This window comes from Garra rufa, chromosome 20, assembly GCF_049309525.1.
Source record: "Garra rufa chromosome 20, GarRuf1.0, whole genome shotgun sequence".
Classification (NCBI taxonomy): Eukaryota; Metazoa; Chordata; class Actinopteri; order Cypriniformes; family Cyprinidae; genus Garra; species Garra rufa.
Genome location: NC_133380.1, coordinates 18,109,709 through 18,129,084, shown reverse-complemented (window position 1 = coordinate 18,129,084; position 19,376 = coordinate 18,109,709). Strand labels below are relative to the sequence as shown.

Below are 19,376 nucleotides of genomic sequence, written 5' to 3'. Positions count from 1 at the left end.
CTAAATGTTTATTGTGTCTGTCAAAGAAAAAACTAAATCTCAGTCAAAACAATAAATTGTGAAATGAATAAATCTTTATTGGTCTGTTACTACAGTCGGGTAAATCTTGCTTGGCCAAATCTGACTGAAATTCAGATTTTTCTGTAGGCTAGAAAAAAATCAGAGCTGACATTTAGTGTCATGTTATATGTGTAGCCCTCCCTGTCTCTCTCCCCACCTCTCATTTTACTTTATGCGGAGTTCCCCACACAGAACTAAAGGGACATGTAGCAGCAACAAAATGAACAGCCGATTAACACATTTAACAGGTATTTTGTCTATTTTGGTTTTTTAAATATCTTTCTGTAACCCTCCTGTTGTGTTGGGGTCAATCTGAACCGTAACCATACTCTAAAAGTCTGTCAGAAGTTGTCTTTGCTTAGTTCTGTGCATCTCAATTATAAACTGTTGTAGCACTGAAAAAAATATGAGAAATCAATTTTACTCTATCAATAGATAAATACAAATGATGTTAGATATTATTTATACTTGTAGTTATTTGGACCTCAGTGTGCAAATATTCACTATAGGTACACTAACAGTCAAAAGTTTTTGAACAGTAAGATTTTTTTTATGTTTTTTATGTCTTTTCTCCTTACCAAGCCTGCGTTTATATGAACCAAAGTACCTTGAAAACAGCAAAAATTTGAAATATTTTTACTATTTAAAATAACCATTTTCTATTTGAATATATTTTAAAATGTAATTTATTCCTGTGATCAAAGCTACATTTTCAGCATTATACTCCACTTAGTGTCACGTGATCCTTCAGAAAGCATTCTAATATGATTTGCTGTTTAAGAAACATTTTTTTTATTATTATTATTATGGAGGGTGGGAGGCAGAAAAAATTATAGAAATTAAAACTTTTATTTAGCAGGGATGCTTTAAATTGATCAAAAGTGATGATAAAGACATTTATAATGTTGCAAAAGATTTCTATTTCAGATAAATGCCGTTCTTCTGAATTTGCTATTCATCAAAGAAACTTCTACTTAGCTGTTTTTAACATGTTTGTTTTTGAGCAGCAAATCAGAATTAGAATGATTTCTGAAGGATCATGTGACTGGAGTAATGATGCTAAAATTGAGCTTTGAAATCACAGGAATAAATACATTTTTGAAAAATATGTTCAAATAGAAAGCAGTTATTTTAAATGTTCAAAATATTTCAAAATGTTACTGTTTTTCTCCTGATCAAATAAATGCATGCTTGTTGAGCAGAAAATACATTGAAAACACAAAAACATACATTAAAGAACATCAAAAACATTATTTTGTATGTGTCTATAAGATCATTTTGAACATAAAAACATTCAAATTATGCCTTAACAAAATAGAAATAATAAAAACTATATTGTTTGTCTCTTGACAAGCTATAATAGATGTCTTCTGTTATTACATGAATCTTTAGTATTTTTCAGTGTTGATTTTTGGCAAATTATATATATATAATTTTTAGTAAGTTTTACCCACAACATAACAGGAGGGTTAATAAATTACTCTCACATAAAAGCATCTACTAATGAACTTTTCCCATTTTTGTCAGGCCTAAATTTGCTTTTTCAATTCGGTAGGTGAATTTCTGTCTACTCAATGCATGAAAGAGAAAAGTAAAAAAAATTGAACGTGTTTTTTATTGTTTTTTATATCACAAATTACTGCTGACATGTTAGTATGTATCTTTATTGTCTTTTTCCTCAGTAACCTGTTCAAGACTGGTGTGTTACTTCACAAACTGGTCTCAGTACAGAGCAGGAACTGCTAAATACCTTCCTGAGAATGTGGACCCAAACTTGTGTACTCATTTGATCTATGCTTTTGCCATTATAAACTATGTTAATAACATAGCAGGCAGTGAGTGGAACGATGTGGCCCTTTACTCAACTTTCAATGCACTTAAGAACCAGTAAGGATGCTTGTCGTTTAGAGACAAACATTACTAGTTTTGTACTCAGATTTGATTTATTAAATGTCTAGTGTGTGACAAAGACTTGACATAAATGTTTGTTTCAGAAATCCTCAGCTGATAACCTTGTTGTCTGTCAGAGACCAGGACTCAAGCCAGTAAGTGTTCCTTCTCTCGTTTTGAATAAAAGTTGCCCTCTACTGGTAACATTCGATTTGTATATCTTACAAAACTTTTTTACCAGTTATAGTGAAATAAGCAGTCATGAATTTAATTGTTCCCACCAGATTCTCCATTATGCTGTCCAATTGGACAAACCGTCAGACATTCATTAAATCCTCTATAGAATTTCTGAGGAAGTATAATTTTGACGGGCTGGATTTGGACTGGGAACACAAAGGCACTTTTCCAGAAGATAAGCTGAAATTCACTATACTGTGCAAGGTTAAAATTAAAAATATATTTTCATATAGGGCTACAAGAGTTTTCCTTTGAATCATAAAAAGTGAGAGTGGCCTTTATCTGTGTAAAATGTAAGTGGTATGTCATAAATATATACATTACCATTCTAAAGTTTGGGATTAAGATTTTGTTTTGTTTTTGAATTTTGAAAGAAGTCTCTTGCGCTCTCCAAGGCAAAAACAGTAATATTGTGAAATATTTTTACAAATTAAAATAACTGTTTTCATTTCAAATACATTTAAAAATGTCATTTATTCCTGTGGTGGCAAAGCTCATTTTTTAATGTCACACGATCCTTTAGATATATGCCTAAAATGAAAAACTATATACTAAACGAACTTTTGTGAAACTTTAGGAACTTCTGGAAGCCTTTCTAGCTGAAGGCCAGTCAAACAAAGACGCAAGATTAATTCTGACAGCAACTGTTTCAGCCCAGAAGGATGTTATTGAAAGGAGCTATGATATTCCAGAGATCTCAAAGTAAGAACAACTTGTCATTCGGCATTAGTGCTGTTTTATGAAATTTACAAATTTCACACAAATGTTAAAAAATGTAAAAACTATTTTTTTAGGTACTTGGACCTTATTAGTGTCAAGACTTTTGATTTTCATACATTTAAAGATGGCATTACAAGACATCACAGCCCGTTGTACAGTGCCAGCCATGGCGAAGAGAATATCAACTCAAACACTGTAAGCTCTTATATGAGCACAGGCTCTAAAATAACTTTTTGCTACTGGCTAGTTAAAATCAAAAGTTTACATACACCTTGCAGAATCTGCAAAATGTTAATTATTTTACCAAAATAAGAGAAATCATACCAAATGCATGCTATGTTTTATTTAGTACTGACCTGAATAAGATAATAAGATATTTCACACATAGTCCACAAGAGAAAATATTAGTTGAATTAATAAAAAATTAATAAAAAAATGAACCCGTTCAAAAGTTTACATACACTTGATTCTTAATACTGTGTTGTTACCTGAATGATCCACAGCATTTGTGTGCTAGTTGTTCACGAGTCCCTTGTTTGTCCTGAACTTTTAAACTGCCTCCTGTTTTTTTAGCAAAATCCTACGGGTCCCACAAATTCTTTGGTTTTTCAGCATTTTTGTGTATTTGAACCCTTTCCAACAGCGACTGTATGATTTTGAGACCCATCTTTTCAAACTGAGGCCAACTGAGGGACTCATATGCAACTATTACAGAAGGTTCAAATGCTCACTGATACTCCAGAAGGAAACACGAATTATTAAGAGCCAAGGGAGTAAACTTTTGAACAGAATGAAGATGTGACTTTTCTTATTTTGTCTAAATATATAGGTTTTTTTTCATTTAGTACTGCCCTTCAGACGCTACAGAAGATACTTGTTTCCCAGAATACAAAATAAGTTTACCCTGATTTTGAAATTCAAAAAGTTTTCACCCCCCCAGCCTTTAATGCATCGTGTTTCCTTCTGAAGCATCAGTGAGCGTTTGAACCTTCTGTAATAGTTGCATATGAGTCCCTCAGTTGTCCTTAGTGTGAAAAGATGGATCTCAAAATCATACAGTCATTGTTGGAAAGGGTTCAAATACACAAAAAAATTTTTGAACAACAATCACAAAACAAAACAAAACAAAACAAAACAAAAAAAAACAAAACAAAAAAAAACACAGCAGTGGATTATTCAGGTAACAACACAGTATTAAGAATCAAGTATATGTAAACTTTTGAACAGGGCCATTTTTACCAATTCAAGTATTATTTTCTCTTGTGGACTATATATAAATGTCTTTTATGTGAAATTTCTTATATCATTTTGTATGATCTCTCTTATTTTGGCAAATGAATTAACTTTTTGCAGAGTCTGCAAGGTGTATGTAAACTTTTGACTTTAACTGTATGTTTTCGATTATCATGCAGGATTTTGCACTACAATACTGGATATCCCAGGGAGCTCCTGCAGAAAAGTTGTTGATGGGTTTTGCCGCGTATGGACGTTCCTTCATCCTCACCTCCGCTGAGAGTGAAGTTGGAGCCCCAGCCAGTAACTTTGCTTCTCCTGGACCTTATACACAAGAGATGGGCTTGTGGTCCTACTTTGAAGTAAAACATCTTTTCTAGACAGACAATTTTGATATTCATTGCAAATGCTTGTTGGGGATATCAAGTTATAAAACATTTTCTTTTTACAAGATATGTCTTTTCCTAAATGGTGGTGAAGTGCAGTGGATAGAAGACCAGAAAGTTCCTTTTTCTTATAAAGGCAGCGACTGGGTGGGCTATGATAATCTGAAGAGCTTTGAGTTTAAGGTACATTTTGTTATAACTTTTATATTATATATTGTGTTGCATGAAAAATAACACCTCTGCTTTTTATTGTTAAGATAAAATACTTACAGGAACATGGCTTCGGGGGTGCATTTGTATGGGCTTTGGACCTGGATGATTTTTCAGGAACTTTCTGTGGACAAGGCAGTTATCCTTTAGTCAACCACCTGAAGAAATTGTTAATCCTTGGTGAGATTTGCATAAATACATTGATTTTTAGAATGGTTATTTATCTTCACATTCTGATATGTAATTATTTATCTGCTACAGGAGCAAATAATGAATTGGATGGGTCCATGACTACAAGCTCTTTTCCAACAGATGGGACGGGCTCTTCACCACCGCAGACATGTGTGAAGATTCTCAGCTCTCTTCCAGCCTTGAAAAGTCAGTTCTGTGCTAACAAATCAGATGGACTTTATCACAGAATGGATTCCCTGAACTCATTTTATAGTTGTACTGGAAAAATGACAAATATCACTTGGTGCACCCCTGCCGATTTAAATGATTCTGGTGTAGCACGACCATCATTAATGATCATTTTTTTTACACTAGGGAGTGCAAGTCTCCTAACTCAATGGCATAGCCTATTTTAGTAGTAACATACTGATTTAATATGAACACAGAGGGAAAGACAGCTCAGCATATTTTTTTAAATCTGTATAAGCTTAATGCAGGATACCTAGGTTGTAGCCTACATATGGATGCATGTGGAGTACTTGTGAATAGTTGTGGTGTGAAATCATTTCTTAATTCTCTGCTTTAATCTTTGCCTAATTGAGCCAATTTAGTCAATTGTCAAGCAACTAATGTAGCAAGTAGCTCACCAACATTTGTTGGATGGTAAAACTGTTTCTATAAAAACAGTTTTGACAAATTGCCTCCGCACATGTAATGTGAAACAGAAGATATATTGCTGCATGCGTTTACTGGAAAATATGAAGATAATTATTCTTTTATCTTTCTTTGTATTTTGTCAGAATTAATACAAATTGTAAGGTTGGTGTTGTTAAAAATAATATATTAAAAAGTGATCCAAATGATCAATGTTGATGTATTTTCCTTAATTTTCATATCCATGTATTCACTTATGATTTTTTTTTTTTATTATTTGTTGGATTTGTCCATATTTCATCCAGCGCATCCCGCATTTTTATTCCTTATAATATATTCAAGTATTTACTTATTACTGTTACTCATTTATGTTTATCTTTCAGTTTTGTTTGATTTATGCTTTGATTTATGCTTATATGTAATTTGAAGTATTCTCCAAAAATATGTATGCAATGCACATTTCATGTATGTTTGAAAGATATATCTTCTTTTCCAATACATTGGACATCTTTTGTTTCTCAAAATTAGTCATTAATGGTACAAGGTGTTTTTTTTTTTCAGAAACTGTTTTTGTAATATGTAGGATATGATATTTAAAAGTGTTTGTTTTGGTGTGCTTGTTCTAAAGGTGTGAAAACCACATCTAGCAACACATCTATTTTTATTTAACCGCAACATTTGACTGGTCATGATGACTTGACCTGACCTGACCTGACCTATATTTGCTAGAACAACATATGACACAATTTGACCTTTTCTTATTAGACATAAACACCAGTTTGGGAGGATGTAAGTTTCCTGCATATACATTTCTTTTACTCTCTACTCTTTCTTTTGTTTCTTTTGCTTTTTCTCCTCTCCTTGCATTCTGCGTATAACTTAATTTTTTGGGGCTTTTCTTCTGATGTTCACTACTTCATTCTATAGATTGGCCTTTAATAATTTGGAATACTCTGCACTTCAGTATAAACTACTGAATAATATAGACATTAATTTTGTTTAAACTTATTCTTTTATTGTTTTAATTATATTTATTAAGTAAATTGGTTTTTCCATTTGAAAATTGATCTCTGACATAGTCGTTACTCATCTGCCTGGATCTCACTGCATAAAAAAGTCATAGAGAAACATTGTGTGTGTATTTTACATCAATGTTAGCCAATGTTAGATGTATTTCGGCCTATTGTACATTGTTACTGTGTGATTTTAGAATCGGTTAAACATCCATCATATAAAAACGTCAAGATGTCAGTTTTACATACATTCTAAATCGTAAACATCTTAAAGACATCTAATAGATGTCTATTTGACATCTGATAGGAAACATTCTATAGATGTATTGCAGATGAGCAAACGAATAAACTTTCCAAACATATATGTTTTATAAGCAGTGAAATATTACCTATTACCTTTGCTCAAAACAATTAAAAGGTAATTACCAGTCTGGTAATGATTAATACAGTACATGCTACAGTTAAAAACTATATGGTACATTTTTCGTAAGCACAAGTATAGAATCAAGCCATGTGTAAAATGGATTCTAATGATGAGGAATGGAAAAACCTGGCCTTAACATATTCAAGAGCCTGATGAACTGAAATAAACAATATCAATATAAGAAAATGTTCAGTTAGATTGACTTTACCATGGCATGCTGAATTTGAACATTCTGTCAAAGTATAGGTTGTAAGTGCCTAAATAATATAAAATACATTATATATTACTGTAAAAAGATTACTGTGAAACTTGCTGTATACATTTTCGACAGTATGGATCTTTTCATATGGAAAACGAAATTTGTTACAGTGTATCCAAGTATTTAAAGAAGTAACGTTAATTGTTAACTATATTACTTTATTGCAGTTATCAACCAACTTTGCTTGTGTGGGTTATTTTACAAAAATAAACATATAGCCTAAGCAAACAACCCAATAAATAAACCTTATGAGGAGGCATGACCAGGGACTCCACTGAAAGAGTTTTCTATTTCAAGGCAAACTGCTTTAAGTTTTCTGTCTTGACGCTTCGATGTGTTCCTTGATCTGCCTGTATGTTTTGTCATAAATGTGATTGGTTTATTTGTTATTGCCAGATTCTATTTTCGATGCATGGAGAAATTCACCTTTTATGTTCCGCAGAAGAAAGAATTTCGTAGGGGTTTACAACAACAGGACGGAACGTACTGTTTTGGTGAACTATCCCTTTAACGAGTCTGTCCATCACATTGACGTCTATGCTAGCACTTTCCTGCTTGGACAGCCAGGCGCCATTTTGTTCGCCTGAGAAGCTGAGAAGAGAAAAGGCCAGTCCAGGAGCGCCGACCACTCTACATGCACCGATACCGAACATACTTAATTCCAGTCGGTATAAACTGGTAATTGTGAACGCTTTATTTGAAGTGATTGAACATTTTATTTATTCATTTATTTACGTATTTTAGTTTAATGTAGTAGTCGTGCTAAAGTAAAAAAAAAACATGCTAACGTTACCTAAAATTAGCAACATGCTATTCGAAAGCCATAGAACACTGTGCTATTTTCACGTAACGTTACACAGCTTTTAGGTTTAAACATATGAAAGTTATTTGTTCTTTACACGTTGTTTGTCTCAGTGTTTGTCACCTGAAAACCTTTATAAGCTAGTTAAAAGAATCAGACCAAACACGACACTAAGGCCTAACATGACGAATGAAAAAAATATCTTTTGAACAATGGATTTAATTTAAAATGTACTTAATCGTAAACGAACTTTGAAAAAACGCTGTGGAAACAAACGCGTTTCTCAGAAATTCTAATCATAGTCGTTTTTGCTGTCTTTTCGATTTGATTTATTTATAAGCATGTAACGTTAGATTATGTACAGTAACGCTATATACGTTTCTTCTGTAAAAATGTGTCTAAAACATTTGAGATTTATATGCGTGGATATTGTAAACTGCATCGTAAATTTACAGACGCGGATGCAATATCCACGCAATATTTATTCAAATAATACCAATTTTAAAACTTGATCAATATGATTTATCATGCTCGAAAAGCGACACCAAGTTAAAATACAAAATTGTCTTCACAATCTGAAGTGTGTATTTTGTATGAATTATACATGTTATATAAATCCAAAAACATGTTGCGTCTCTCTTGAGAATAATTTTCCATGTACAAAAGTATATTGTGTTCCTGTCCTTATTCAGATGACCTATTGTTCAGCACATGGGGAGTGTTTTTGTCTCTTTTTTATAATGTAGGTCAAGATCTTGTCCTTCATTCCAGAGGATTTGGATAATGAATTAGCTTCCCTGAAGATTGCTGCTTTTTTATTCACATCATTGATTTTTGGTTTTCCTCTATTGGCCTTTTTTTTTTTAAAGTTCCAGTCTACCCCCTTTAAATTTTCCACCCACCTTCAGGAGACGTAGAAGAGATCCCTTCTTCTTTTTTTTCTTCCCAACATCTCCAAGATATCCTGTCCCTTTTTTTCTGCCCGTGGCTCTCCATTTTTGTCAACATCTAGCTTGAGGATTTTTTTCTAAACTTCCCCAAATCCCCTCACCACTCAATTAACAACAATATTGGAGAAAAAAAAAAAAAAAAGAAACGGACATTTCCACCACCTGCCAATTTTAACACAGCAGTCTGATGGGAACAAGTCTCTAAGAGAGGCAAAAGTTGCCCCATCTCCCCCTGTTCACTCTTTACTCATCAGTCAAGTGTTCCTTCAGGATCCACACAGTGCGGAGCGACCCTTCAAGAAGCGCTTGAGATCACCAGGGAACGTCTCAGCCACTGCAGGTGAACGAAGTTCTTGCAACGCATTTTCTCTTCAGTATTTAAATATCGGCCACCATTTTGCATCATTCAGGACAGAATGTGAAAGTGAAAATGTGAACGGATCAACAGGAGCATGAATAGGCTTGTAACACTCTAAACAGGGAGATTCACGTGGACCCTATCGCAGGCGTCCAGGACGGGATCCCAGCATCACTGAAGAGCTCCTGACCTAGAAGACCACAAACTTGTGCCAGAATGACCATGCAAGGAGATGACTGCTACTTCTACTACTATTCTACCTGTACTAAGGTAAAAAAAAAAAAATGTAAATTGTCATATGCTGTGCCTTGGTGTTCAAAGCTGATTTTGAGACTTTAAGTAGGTCATTAAATGAAATATGTGACCATGGACCACAAAACCAGTCGTAAGCGTCAATTTTTGAAAGTGAGATTTCTGTATAAATAAGCTTTCCATTGATGTATGGTTTGTTAGGCTTGGTCAATATTTGACCGAGATACAACTATATGCAAATCTAGAATCTGAGGGTGCAAAAAAATCTAAATACTGAGGAAAATTTGTCTAAATTAAGTTTTTAGCAATGCATATTACTAATTAAAAATTAGGTTTTTATATATTTACAGTAGCAAATTAACAAAATGTCTTAATGGAACATGATCTTTACATAATATCCTAATGATTTTTGGCATAAAAGAATAATAGATATATTTGACCCAAACAATGTATTTTTGTACAGATTGTTACAAATATACCCATGCTACTTAATACTGCTTTTGTGGTCCAGGGTCATATATAATGAAATGTAAGTAATATGAAATGTAATATGAAAAAATATTTATATATGTATGTTGCGGTTTTTCTTTGAAGGGTGACAGCTGCCCTTTTCGACACTGCGAGGCCGCTATGGGTAGCGAGACTGTCTGCAACCTATGGCAAGAGCAAAGGTGCTTCCGTGCCGTCTGCAAGTTTCGTCATATGGAAATAAAGGTTTGTGACCTTTTCCAACACGTCTTTCGTTGAAGGATTAGTTCACTCCTGAATTAAATGTCCTGAGAATTTACTTACCCCCCTGTCACATCCATGATGTTCATGTCTGTCTGTCTTCAGTCAAAAAGAAATCAAGGTTTTTAAGGAAAACATTCCAGGATTTTTCTCTGTATAGTGGACTTCAATGGGGATCAGTGGGTTAAAGGTCTAAATTGTTTCAATGCAGCTTTAAATGGCTCTCTACGAACCCAGCTGAAGAGTCTTGTCTAGCGAAATGATCAGTCATTTTCTAAAAAAACAAATAAAATTTATACATGTTTAACCACAAATGTTCTGCGATTTGTGTCTGTTCAAAATTGTCCGACATCGTTGTTTTACCTTTTTTGTAAACACTTCCTCCTACGTCATGCATGACCTTTCCAACATGACTACGTTATGCACGAAGACAAGCATTTGTGGTTTAAAAAGTATATAATTAGTATTTTTTTTTTAAGAAAATCACAGATTGTTTTGCTAGAAAAGACCCTTATTCCTCGGCTGGGATTGTGTAGAGCCCTTCAAAGCTGCGTTGAAACCAATTCAGACCTTCAACCTGGAATTCTCAAAAATCCTGGAATGTTTTCCTCAAAACTTAAAAAAAAATTCTCGACTGAAGAAAGACAGACATGAACCTCTTGCATGATAACAGGGGTGAGTAAATGATTATGAAAATTACGTTGTTTCTCAAATGAGACCTCAATAATGATCCACCATGTTATTACTTCTATAGAAAAACCGCAAGGAAATCGCATGCTATTGGGAGAACCAGCCAGCAGGCTGCCAGAAACCTCACTGTGCTTTCCATCACGAGAAGCCGCGTGTCATCGATGGAATTTATTTTGCTCCAGACAAAGGTATTTGGTCGTCTTTACAGTGTTTTGAACTATGCTGATTGTAATAAATATTATACATTAACCTTTTTGTCTTTTTTGTTTTATTAAACAGGGCAAGGGCGAAAGGAGAATGAAGAGACCCCACACGAGGACCAAGTCAATCAAGTCCCTGCGCCCACTGCAAACCCCACTAACCCGCAGTTAAGAGGGGTCATTCGAACTGAGACCCAAGAGAACGTCCCCAGCCCTACCCATCCACCAGTAGTTATCAACCCTGTTGATGACGATGATGAAGATGGTAAGCTCACATTTTAGTAATGTTTTAGAGAAGTTCACTTCCAGAACAAAAATTTACAGATAATTTACTCACCCCCTTGTCATCCAAAATGTCCATTTCTTTCTTTGGTCGATAAGAAATTGTTTTTTGAGGAAAACATTTCAGAATTTCTCTTCATATAGTGGACTTCAATGGTGCCTGTGAGGTTGAACTGAAAAATTGCAATTTCAATGCAGTTTCAAAGAGCTCTAAATAATCCCAGCCGAGGAAGAAGGGTATTATCTAGTGAAATGATCTGTCATTTTCTGAAAAAAATGACCATTTATGTACTTTTTAACCGCAAATGCTTGTCTTGTCTAGCTCTGCGTGAACTCCGTGTATTCCGGGTCAAGACAGTTAGGGTATTTTGAAAACACCCTAACTGGAAAATACCCATTTTATTTTCTTCTCCAACTTCAAAATCGTTCTACATCACTGTTTTAACTTTTTTTTTTTTTGTAAAGGGTGTTTCATCTTTTTTGAACATTTACTTTGTAAACACTGGGTCATCGTTCTCCAACGATGTAGGGCAATTTTAAAGTTAGAGGAGAAAATGAGATGGGAGTTTTTCGACATACCTAACTGTCTTGACCTGGAATATACAGAATTACGCAGAGGGAGACAAAGATGTGCATTTGAGGTTAAAAAGTATATAAATAAAAAATTTCAGGAAATGACTAGTCGTTTTGCTAGACAAGACCCTTCTTCCTCGACTGATATCATTTAGGCTACGTTTACATTAATCCGGATACATTTGAAAACGGAGTTTTCATTTTAAAACGCTCTCCGTCCCAGCGTTTCCAAGCGTTTTCCAAAAGTTTCTCATCCACACTGAAACGTAGGAAAACATCAAATTCGCCTTACTGCGCATGCGTAAAGCCTCAAATTATACAGACGTAATAAGTTTTCACGCAATTCTTCTGCGGGATAATTTACGGAAATATCTCATCATCCACTGACGCGTCTGTATCGCGCTCATTCAAATTTTATCTGAAAAGCAGTTGTCATGTTTTGCAGGACAGCAACTGTGAGTAAATTTTAGGACTGTAATTTGAAGAGTGTACAAGGTAAATCTCTTTAGCAGCAGTGTGACAGTGAATAGCACAGGCACAATTACTGGTAGATATCGTATCTATTGGTACAATATGCGTCACATGACTATAAATATGCGTCATCATTTTCAAAAGCCTCCGTTTTCACAGTCCACACTACAACGTGAAAACGGCATTTTCAAATTTATCCACTTTTCATCGTTTTCTGTGATAAAAACGGGGTTTTCGTGTAAATGAGAGGCCAAACCGCAGGGAAATATCTGCGTCTTCCCTTCGTGTGAACGGGGCCTTAGAGACCTTTGAAGCTGCACTGAAACTGCATTTTGGAAGTTCCTTATATGAAGAGAAATCCTGAAATGTTTTCCTCAAAAAAAACAAAACGATTTCTTATAGACTGAAGAAAGAGATGCGTACATCTTGGATGATAGGAGTGTCCAATCTCATTTGTGTTGGTTCCAACCCTTAATTAGTCATTGATTAGCTGTTTCAGGTGTGATCAATTAGGGTTGGAGCTATGAACTGCAGATGGATCTTTAAGCATTCCTCGAAATGCTCAGCCTTTTTACTTCAATATTTTCAGATCAATTCTCAGAGGAAGGAGACGAATCTCTTGGAGGATCACCCCGGAAAATGATCACAAGCAAAAGTAAAGACCGTTTCCATGTTCTGTAGATATTTTCATTTAATTATTGAGAGCTTTATTTAATCATTATTTGTCTTGCAGATGATTCACTGAACTTTGGTATCCAGACATTAGAGGAGATCAGATTGAGGAAAGCACTCATGGCCAGTCTGAAGAAATCTGGTAAATACACTCTCAGCACTGTTACTTCTTTAATTCATCTGAAGGATTGTTTTAATTTTCACTTTTCATTTGTTTGCAGGGCAGTCCGCCATGCAAAGCTCAGCCCAAAACAAAGGATCTGCTATTGAAAAGGAAAACATTCGATCTATCTCACGTCTGGAAGTTAATAATGCCACCATTGGTAAGTTTGTCTATATGTTTGAGTTTTGGTTTTTGTAAAGTATCGTAATGTTTAGTAATTTATTAACCCTTTTAAAATGTGTTGTAGATTCATCTGTTAATGAAATTGGAAGAAGAAAAGTTGCAGACAGACTTGGGAAAAGAATTTTAAAAAGAGGTAGGTTTATGAAAACCATTTGCTTCACATTGTGGGTGTACCTTTATGTTTCTGTGGTCCCTTTTTAAAAAAAATTAACATGTGATATTGTAATTTAATTTAAGATGCTCCTGTGGACGAAGACCAACCTTTAAAACGAAGCCTTGCTGAACGTCTCGGTGGAATTGTTGAATCCTCCACAGACGTGCTACCACAGAAAGGTGAGAGATTTGTTTACTGTGCCAGCTGTGGTTCTGTAGGTGTTTTGTATCTTTTTCATAACCGATGTTAATAACTCTCTTTAGCTCTGAAACCTGTGCGTGAAAGACTCGGATTGACTGCCGCCCCACCTAGCACTGACAGCGAGCCGAAAACATCCGGAGATATCCGTATAAAAACCCTTGAGGAGATTCGGCAAGAAAAGGCAGCCAAAAACCTCAACACGAGTAAAGTTGTGCGTGTTGTGAAAGAAGCGCCCGTGAACGAGCTGAGCCCGTCCAAGAAAAGCGTCAAACCCACTGGCGGACCTCAAGTTAAGACCTTCTCTGAAATGCTTCACGAAAAGAAAAAAATGCAGGAGAAAAAAGCCCAGGAAGAGAGCGCATCCAAAAGGCCAGAGAGCAACGAAGGACCTTCCACTGCTGGAGCTGCGGTCAAGGCTCCTGTGGCAGCTGGGGAGGTACGAGTCAAAACACTAGAGGAGATCCGCAGGGAAAGGGCAGCACGGATGCAGGCACAGCTTCAAGAGACCACAGACGATAAAACCCCGACCTCGACTGAAACAGAGTCAAGTGGACCTCAGAAGAGGCGCATTCTACGCATGAATAAACCTTCAAGTATGTCAGACACATTCACGTTTGAAATGGTTAAAAAATTGCCTCAAGTGCCCAAAGATGTGTATTCACAATGTTCACAATTCTTTCCAGCAGCTGCACAAACTGTGAGTCAGACGAAACCAGATGCAGCTGATAAGAAACTAGAACCAGCTACAGAGGTAAGACATAAACACGCAGACAAAGACAACAGGCCTTAGAGAATATTACTGTTTCTTGATTAACTCTTGTTTCCTCTGTTTAACTCACAGGCAAATGGAAAAGACAAACCCTCCAGTGAGATTGTCAAAGTGAAAACATTTGAGGAGATCATGCGAGAGAAGAGACTCCGCAAGCTGCAGGAGGAGCAAGTCACCTCGAGCAGCCAGAAAGATGCAGCACCTGCTGCCTCACCGCCACCATCCTCTGAACCCTCTGCCCAGCCCCAAACCACAGTGAGACAGCGGGTTGCCCTCAAACACAAGAGCTCTCCACTTCCTGCTGCTGTAGTGCCCCAGAAAAAATCCCCAGAGCGCTCTGGAGACAAGATTACGTTGATAACCACACCGACTTCATCGAACACACCAAAGCCCTCTACGTCTCCCGTGATACCTGTCCAGCTAGCTGAGGGAACGATTCAAACGGAGACCAAGGGTATGAATTTAACAAAAATTGGCAGTCATTTTGAATCTCTCTTTAACTGATTATTACTCTGTTTAAAGAGATATTTAAAATATAAGAATTAGAAAATGTAATAGTTCACCCAAAAATGAAAATTCTGTCATTAATTCTTCTCCCTCATGTCGTTTTAAACCTGTAAGACTGTCTGTCATCTTCAGAACACAAGTTAAGATATTTTTGATGAAATGAGTGTAGTGCTGCTGACGCAGGAGCCATCATTCTGACATAGAATGTCTCTTAATTTATTGCATGTGGCCACGTACAAACATAATTCACTAAAATACAGGAGTGACAACCATATTAACTCTCAAAAATCACAGGTAGTGACAACTGCATTTACAGAAATTCTATGCAGTGTGTACAGAACTGAACTGAACAACTAGTTGTTGACTTATTTAAATGCGCATAAGAAAAGTGTCTTCGTCTGTATGTGAAACACAAGAAAATAACAGTGAAAGAAGTCCTAACCTTAGCACTTTTTGACACGGAGCTAGTTGCACTCACAAGTCTCGTGGTCAAGTGTCAGTGTTGCAGGATCTTCATGGAAAAAATAAACAACAAAGAAAGAAAAACACCTAAAACACCCAAATGCTTTGTTTTATAACACCAAAAAAAAAACCATCATGTATCAGCGGTTGTTTACTTGCAATCAATGGACAAAAAGATTCTTTGCAGATACCAAATGGCTGAATTCTTATTCACTCCCACAAGACGCCAACTTTTTGCCATGGTTACAAATGCAGGAGTAACTGCAAACATCCGTCTATCATAAAATTTGGATCTGGTTAAATTTTTCACGTCTGTAGCAAGCATTTTAATAGGAAAGAATGACGAATACGAAACTTGTGTGCAGTGACCTTCACTCCCGCAATTAAATGAGGTTGTCACTCCTCAAATTTTGCAGCGTGTATGCGACCTGTATATTCTGGTTCAAGTAAGTAAGGCTGGGCAAAAAATTGCAAGTAATCCTCACTGTCAAAATCTTTAGACATGTTTATGGACACTTTATGTACGCTGCATGCTTAAAAACCATGTCCTCCTCCTGTGCGTTGATGACTGACACAGAAGAGAAGAAATCGAATGAAGTCATTGTTTTTGTTTTCTTTGTGGACAAAAAGTATTCTTGTAGCTTCATAAAATTAAGGTTTAACCACTGATGTACTATTTTAACAATGTCCTTACTACCTTTCTGGGCCTTGAATGTGCCAGTTGCATTGATGTCTATGCAGGGTCAGAAAGCTCTCGGATTTCATCAAAAATATCTTCATTCGGTTCCTAAGATGAATAAAGGTCTTAAGGGTTTGGAGCGTAATTAATAACAGAATTAAACATTTTTTGGATGAACTATCCTTTTAAATATTTTTCAAATGGCATTTATTCACTGTATTTTTTTGCATTTCAGTGAAACCCAAGGTGAATGTAAAGCCCTCATTAATGAAGCCGGCAGCCCAGCCTAGCCAAAAGAGGAAAGCTGCAAAAGTTCACTCTGCGGTTGCTGAAGTAAAACCTCTTAATACTGCCTGTCAAACACCTTCCTCGCTGGTTGTTCCCAGCAAGCGCCTTAAGGTGAGAGTTTGTTAATTTATGTATTCTTTGTGACCCTGGACCACAAAACCAGTCTTAAGTAGCACATATATATTTGTAGCAATGGCCAACAATACACTGTATGGGTCAAAATGATGGATTTTCTTTTATGCCAAAAATCATAGGATATTAAGTAAAGATCATGTTCCATGAATGTATTTTGTAAATTTCCTACCATAAATATATCAAAACCAAATTTTTGATCAGTAATATGCATTGCTAAGAACTTCATTTGGACAACTTCAAAGGCCATTTTTCTCAATATTTAGAATTTTTTTTTTTTTTTTTTTTTTTTTTTTTTTTTTTGCATCTTTTAGATTCCAGATTTTCAGATAGTTGTATCTCGACTAAATATTGTCTTATCCTAACAAACCATACGTCAATGAAAAACTTATTTATTCAGCTTTCAGCTTCCAGAAATGACCCAAGTCTGGTGAATTTACGATTTTTTTTTTTTTACTCTCTTTTAGGTGGCGTCACCAACCTCTCCAGATGTTCACTCTAAAAATCAGCAGGTGCCTTCCAACACAGAAGATATTCAAATGGTGCCTGTGAGCTGCGTTGAGCCCGCCAGTACTACATCACCTGAAATTGTTGCGGTCCCTCAGAGGTATGAGAAACGTTTTCATGTATTTCATACAATACTTTTTTTTTCTTTTTTTTATAATTAATGAAACATTAACATTGTTTTCTTCATTCTCTATAGCCCTGTGATCAAAACACCCAGCATGCAGCGCTCTCGGCGGTCCAGCACCGCTACTAGTCGTGCTCCTGTTGTTACCAGTTCATCAGTGGATGACTTTGAAGACCTGTTAGATGAATTTACTGACGATCGGCTCGAGGATGATTTGGAATTAGATTCAGGCAAGGGAGAAGACGACCTCCTTTTAGAACTCTCAGAGATGATTGACAGTTAGACACGAGCAACATCATTGGTTTACTTACAGAAACACTGCCGCTATGAATTGAAATGGACTGTGACACCATTTAACCCACATTTTAAATTAAGACTTTTATTTTCAATCTCTAAAAGATCTGTTTTAATGTTCCTTTTAGATTTTTTCTTCTTGTCAATGTAAATATGATTTCTTCCTCAAATAGTGCTTAAGAAACACCAGCTGTGGTGTCCAGGTTTTGTCCTTTTGTTTTCTTTTAGTTGACTTCTTAAAGCTGTCAAAAAAAGGGAAAAAAAGTCTTATTTAGCAGTTTAAGGTATTAACAAGCCATTGTGAGGCAGCCTCAGGTATAATGATTGTATTTGATGTTGTGTTTTAGCACTATCACTCATCATGTATTACAAAGACAGGAAGTTTTCAGTTGTGTACTGTGTATGCCAGGAAAAATAGCTTTTTATTAGAGAGGCTCATCAAGGCCACACCTTTCTTAGTCTTCATTTTGAGTCATGATTCATTCTATGTTCTTTGGGTGACATTGTTTTAACAGGTCATCACTCACATTTGACCGTAGTTAGTTACGTTGGTAAAACGCTTTATGGTTCTGTTGTAATGATCCTTCCTTTCATTTCAGCAAGAATTGTCACATTTTATGCTACATAATATTTCCCTTGAGGACCATTTGTGTTTTCACCTTGTGAAATATCAAGTTATTTTAGCAGTTCAATTCCTTCTCAGACTTCTGAATGAAACGTGTGAATACAAAGCGGTGTTCTCAGGGAAAGTCCTTCAGCTTTGCTTACTCTGTATACTTTGTTTTCTTTGAAAATGTCTTGGCCATCCCTTCATGTCTTCTCTTCTTTGTTTTTATTCACCTTAATTGAGTGACATCATGCGTTATGAAACTGAGATGTGAAAATGTTATCTGTGCTGCGATGCCTTCCTTTACTTGATTTGCACCTCTTCAAAATCATCTTTGTAAATAAAATGTCTTTATGAAAGAATGTTAGTGTTTCAGTTTACTTATTTTTTTATAAAAAGTGCTTCTGACCACATAAAATATTGTGTTCATATTTTATGCGTTTTGAATGCAGAATTAGTTTCAGCTGCCATTTGTTTCCAATTATAAAAACTAACATCCCACCTACATTTTTTTTGTTTGTTTCAGTTATTGTCTGGTTTTAAGTTGATGAGTTAAAAATAACCTCCAAAATCATCTAAGGATATGTTTCTTGGACTTTTGTACTTTAAATCCATTAAATGAGGTAATATAATACATATAGGCCTGGTTTCACAGACAGGGCTTAGACTAAGCCAGGATTAGGCCATAGTTAAATTAGGACATTTAAGTTATTTTTATAAACATGCTTAGAAAAAAAAAACAATATTTGTATGCATCTTTAGACAAAACAAAGACACTGATATATTTTAAGATCAGTCAGTGCAAGTTTCTTTTAGTTGAAACAGCTCAGACTTACATTTTAGTCTAGGACTAGGCTTAAGCCTGGTCTGTGAAACCGGGGGATAGTGTCATATATACTACCAGTCAAAAGTTTTTGAACAGTAAGATTTTTAATTTTTTTGAAGAAGTCTCCACTCCTCACCAAGACTATTTATTTGATCCAAAGTATAGCTAAAACAGTAAAATTGTAAAATATTTTTACTATTTAAAAACATTAAAAACATTGATTTTTTTAACATAATGTATTTCT

At 35.4% G+C, this 19,376-nt stretch overlaps 2 protein-coding genes across 4 annotated transcripts; both read left to right on the top strand.

The window, feature by feature from the left end:
• Positions 1-280: 280 nt before the first annotated feature.
• On the top strand, positions 281-5,323 carry ovgp1 (oviductal glycoprotein 1). The gene is made up of 11 exons (XM_073825496.1): positions 281-308; positions 1,588-1,611; positions 1,743-1,947; positions 2,055-2,105; positions 2,235-2,391; positions 2,765-2,889; positions 2,982-3,102; positions 4,320-4,502; positions 4,593-4,709; positions 4,784-4,916; positions 4,998-5,323. The coding sequence occupies exons 1-11, from the start codon at positions 281-283 to the stop codon at positions 5,321-5,323; spliced, it is 1,470 nt and encodes a 489-aa protein (XP_073681597.1).
• A 2,510-nt stretch (positions 5,324-7,833) lies between these two features.
• zc3h11a (zinc finger CCCH-type containing 11A) lies at positions 7,834-18,276 on the top strand. Of its 3 annotated transcripts, XM_073825903.1 has the most exons (17): positions 7,849-7,935; positions 9,280-9,349; positions 9,490-9,637; positions 10,214-10,333; positions 11,103-11,226; positions 11,318-11,503; positions 13,154-13,219; positions 13,298-13,378; positions 13,458-13,559; positions 13,647-13,715; positions 13,820-13,915; positions 14,000-14,530; positions 14,621-14,688; positions 14,779-15,160; positions 16,590-16,753; positions 17,242-17,381; positions 17,478-18,276. In XM_073825903.1, the coding sequence occupies exons 3-17, from the start codon at positions 9,584-9,586 to the stop codon at positions 17,686-17,688; spliced, it is 2,394 nt and encodes a 797-aa protein (XP_073682004.1). In that variant the 5' UTR covers positions 7,849-7,935; positions 9,280-9,349; positions 9,490-9,583; the 3' UTR covers positions 17,689-18,276. The 3 variants fall into 3 exon arrangements, with proteins under 3 accessions (XP_073682005.1, XP_073682003.1, XP_073682004.1); XM_073825904.1 differs by having other exon boundaries at positions 7,834-9,349; positions 14,624-14,688; XM_073825902.1 differs by having other exon boundaries at positions 7,834-9,349.
• The last annotated feature ends 1,100 nt before the right edge of the window (positions 18,277-19,376 follow it).

Coding starts and splice junctions, on each gene's coding strand:
- ovgp1 (XM_073825496.1), top strand. CDS start 281: ATGAACAGCCGATTAACACATTTAACAG. Junction 1,948..2,054: donor TTCAATGCACTTAAGAACCA/GTAAGGATGCTT, acceptor TGTTTGTTTCAG/AAATCCTCAGCTGATAACCT. Junction 3,103..4,319: donor AGAATATCAACTCAAACACT/GTAAGCTCTTAT, acceptor ATTATCATGCAG/GATTTTGCACTACAATACTG.
- zc3h11a (XM_073825902.1), top strand. CDS start 9,584: ATGACCATGCAAGGAGATGACTGCTACTTCTACTACTATTCTACCTGT. Junction 13,560..13,646: donor AGTTAATAATGCCACCATTG/GTAAGTTTGTCT, acceptor AATGTGTTGTAG/ATTCATCTGTTAATGAAATT. Junction 16,754..17,241: donor TTCCCAGCAAGCGCCTTAAG/GTGAGAGTTTGT, acceptor ACTCTCTTTTAG/GTGGCGTCACCAACCTCTCC.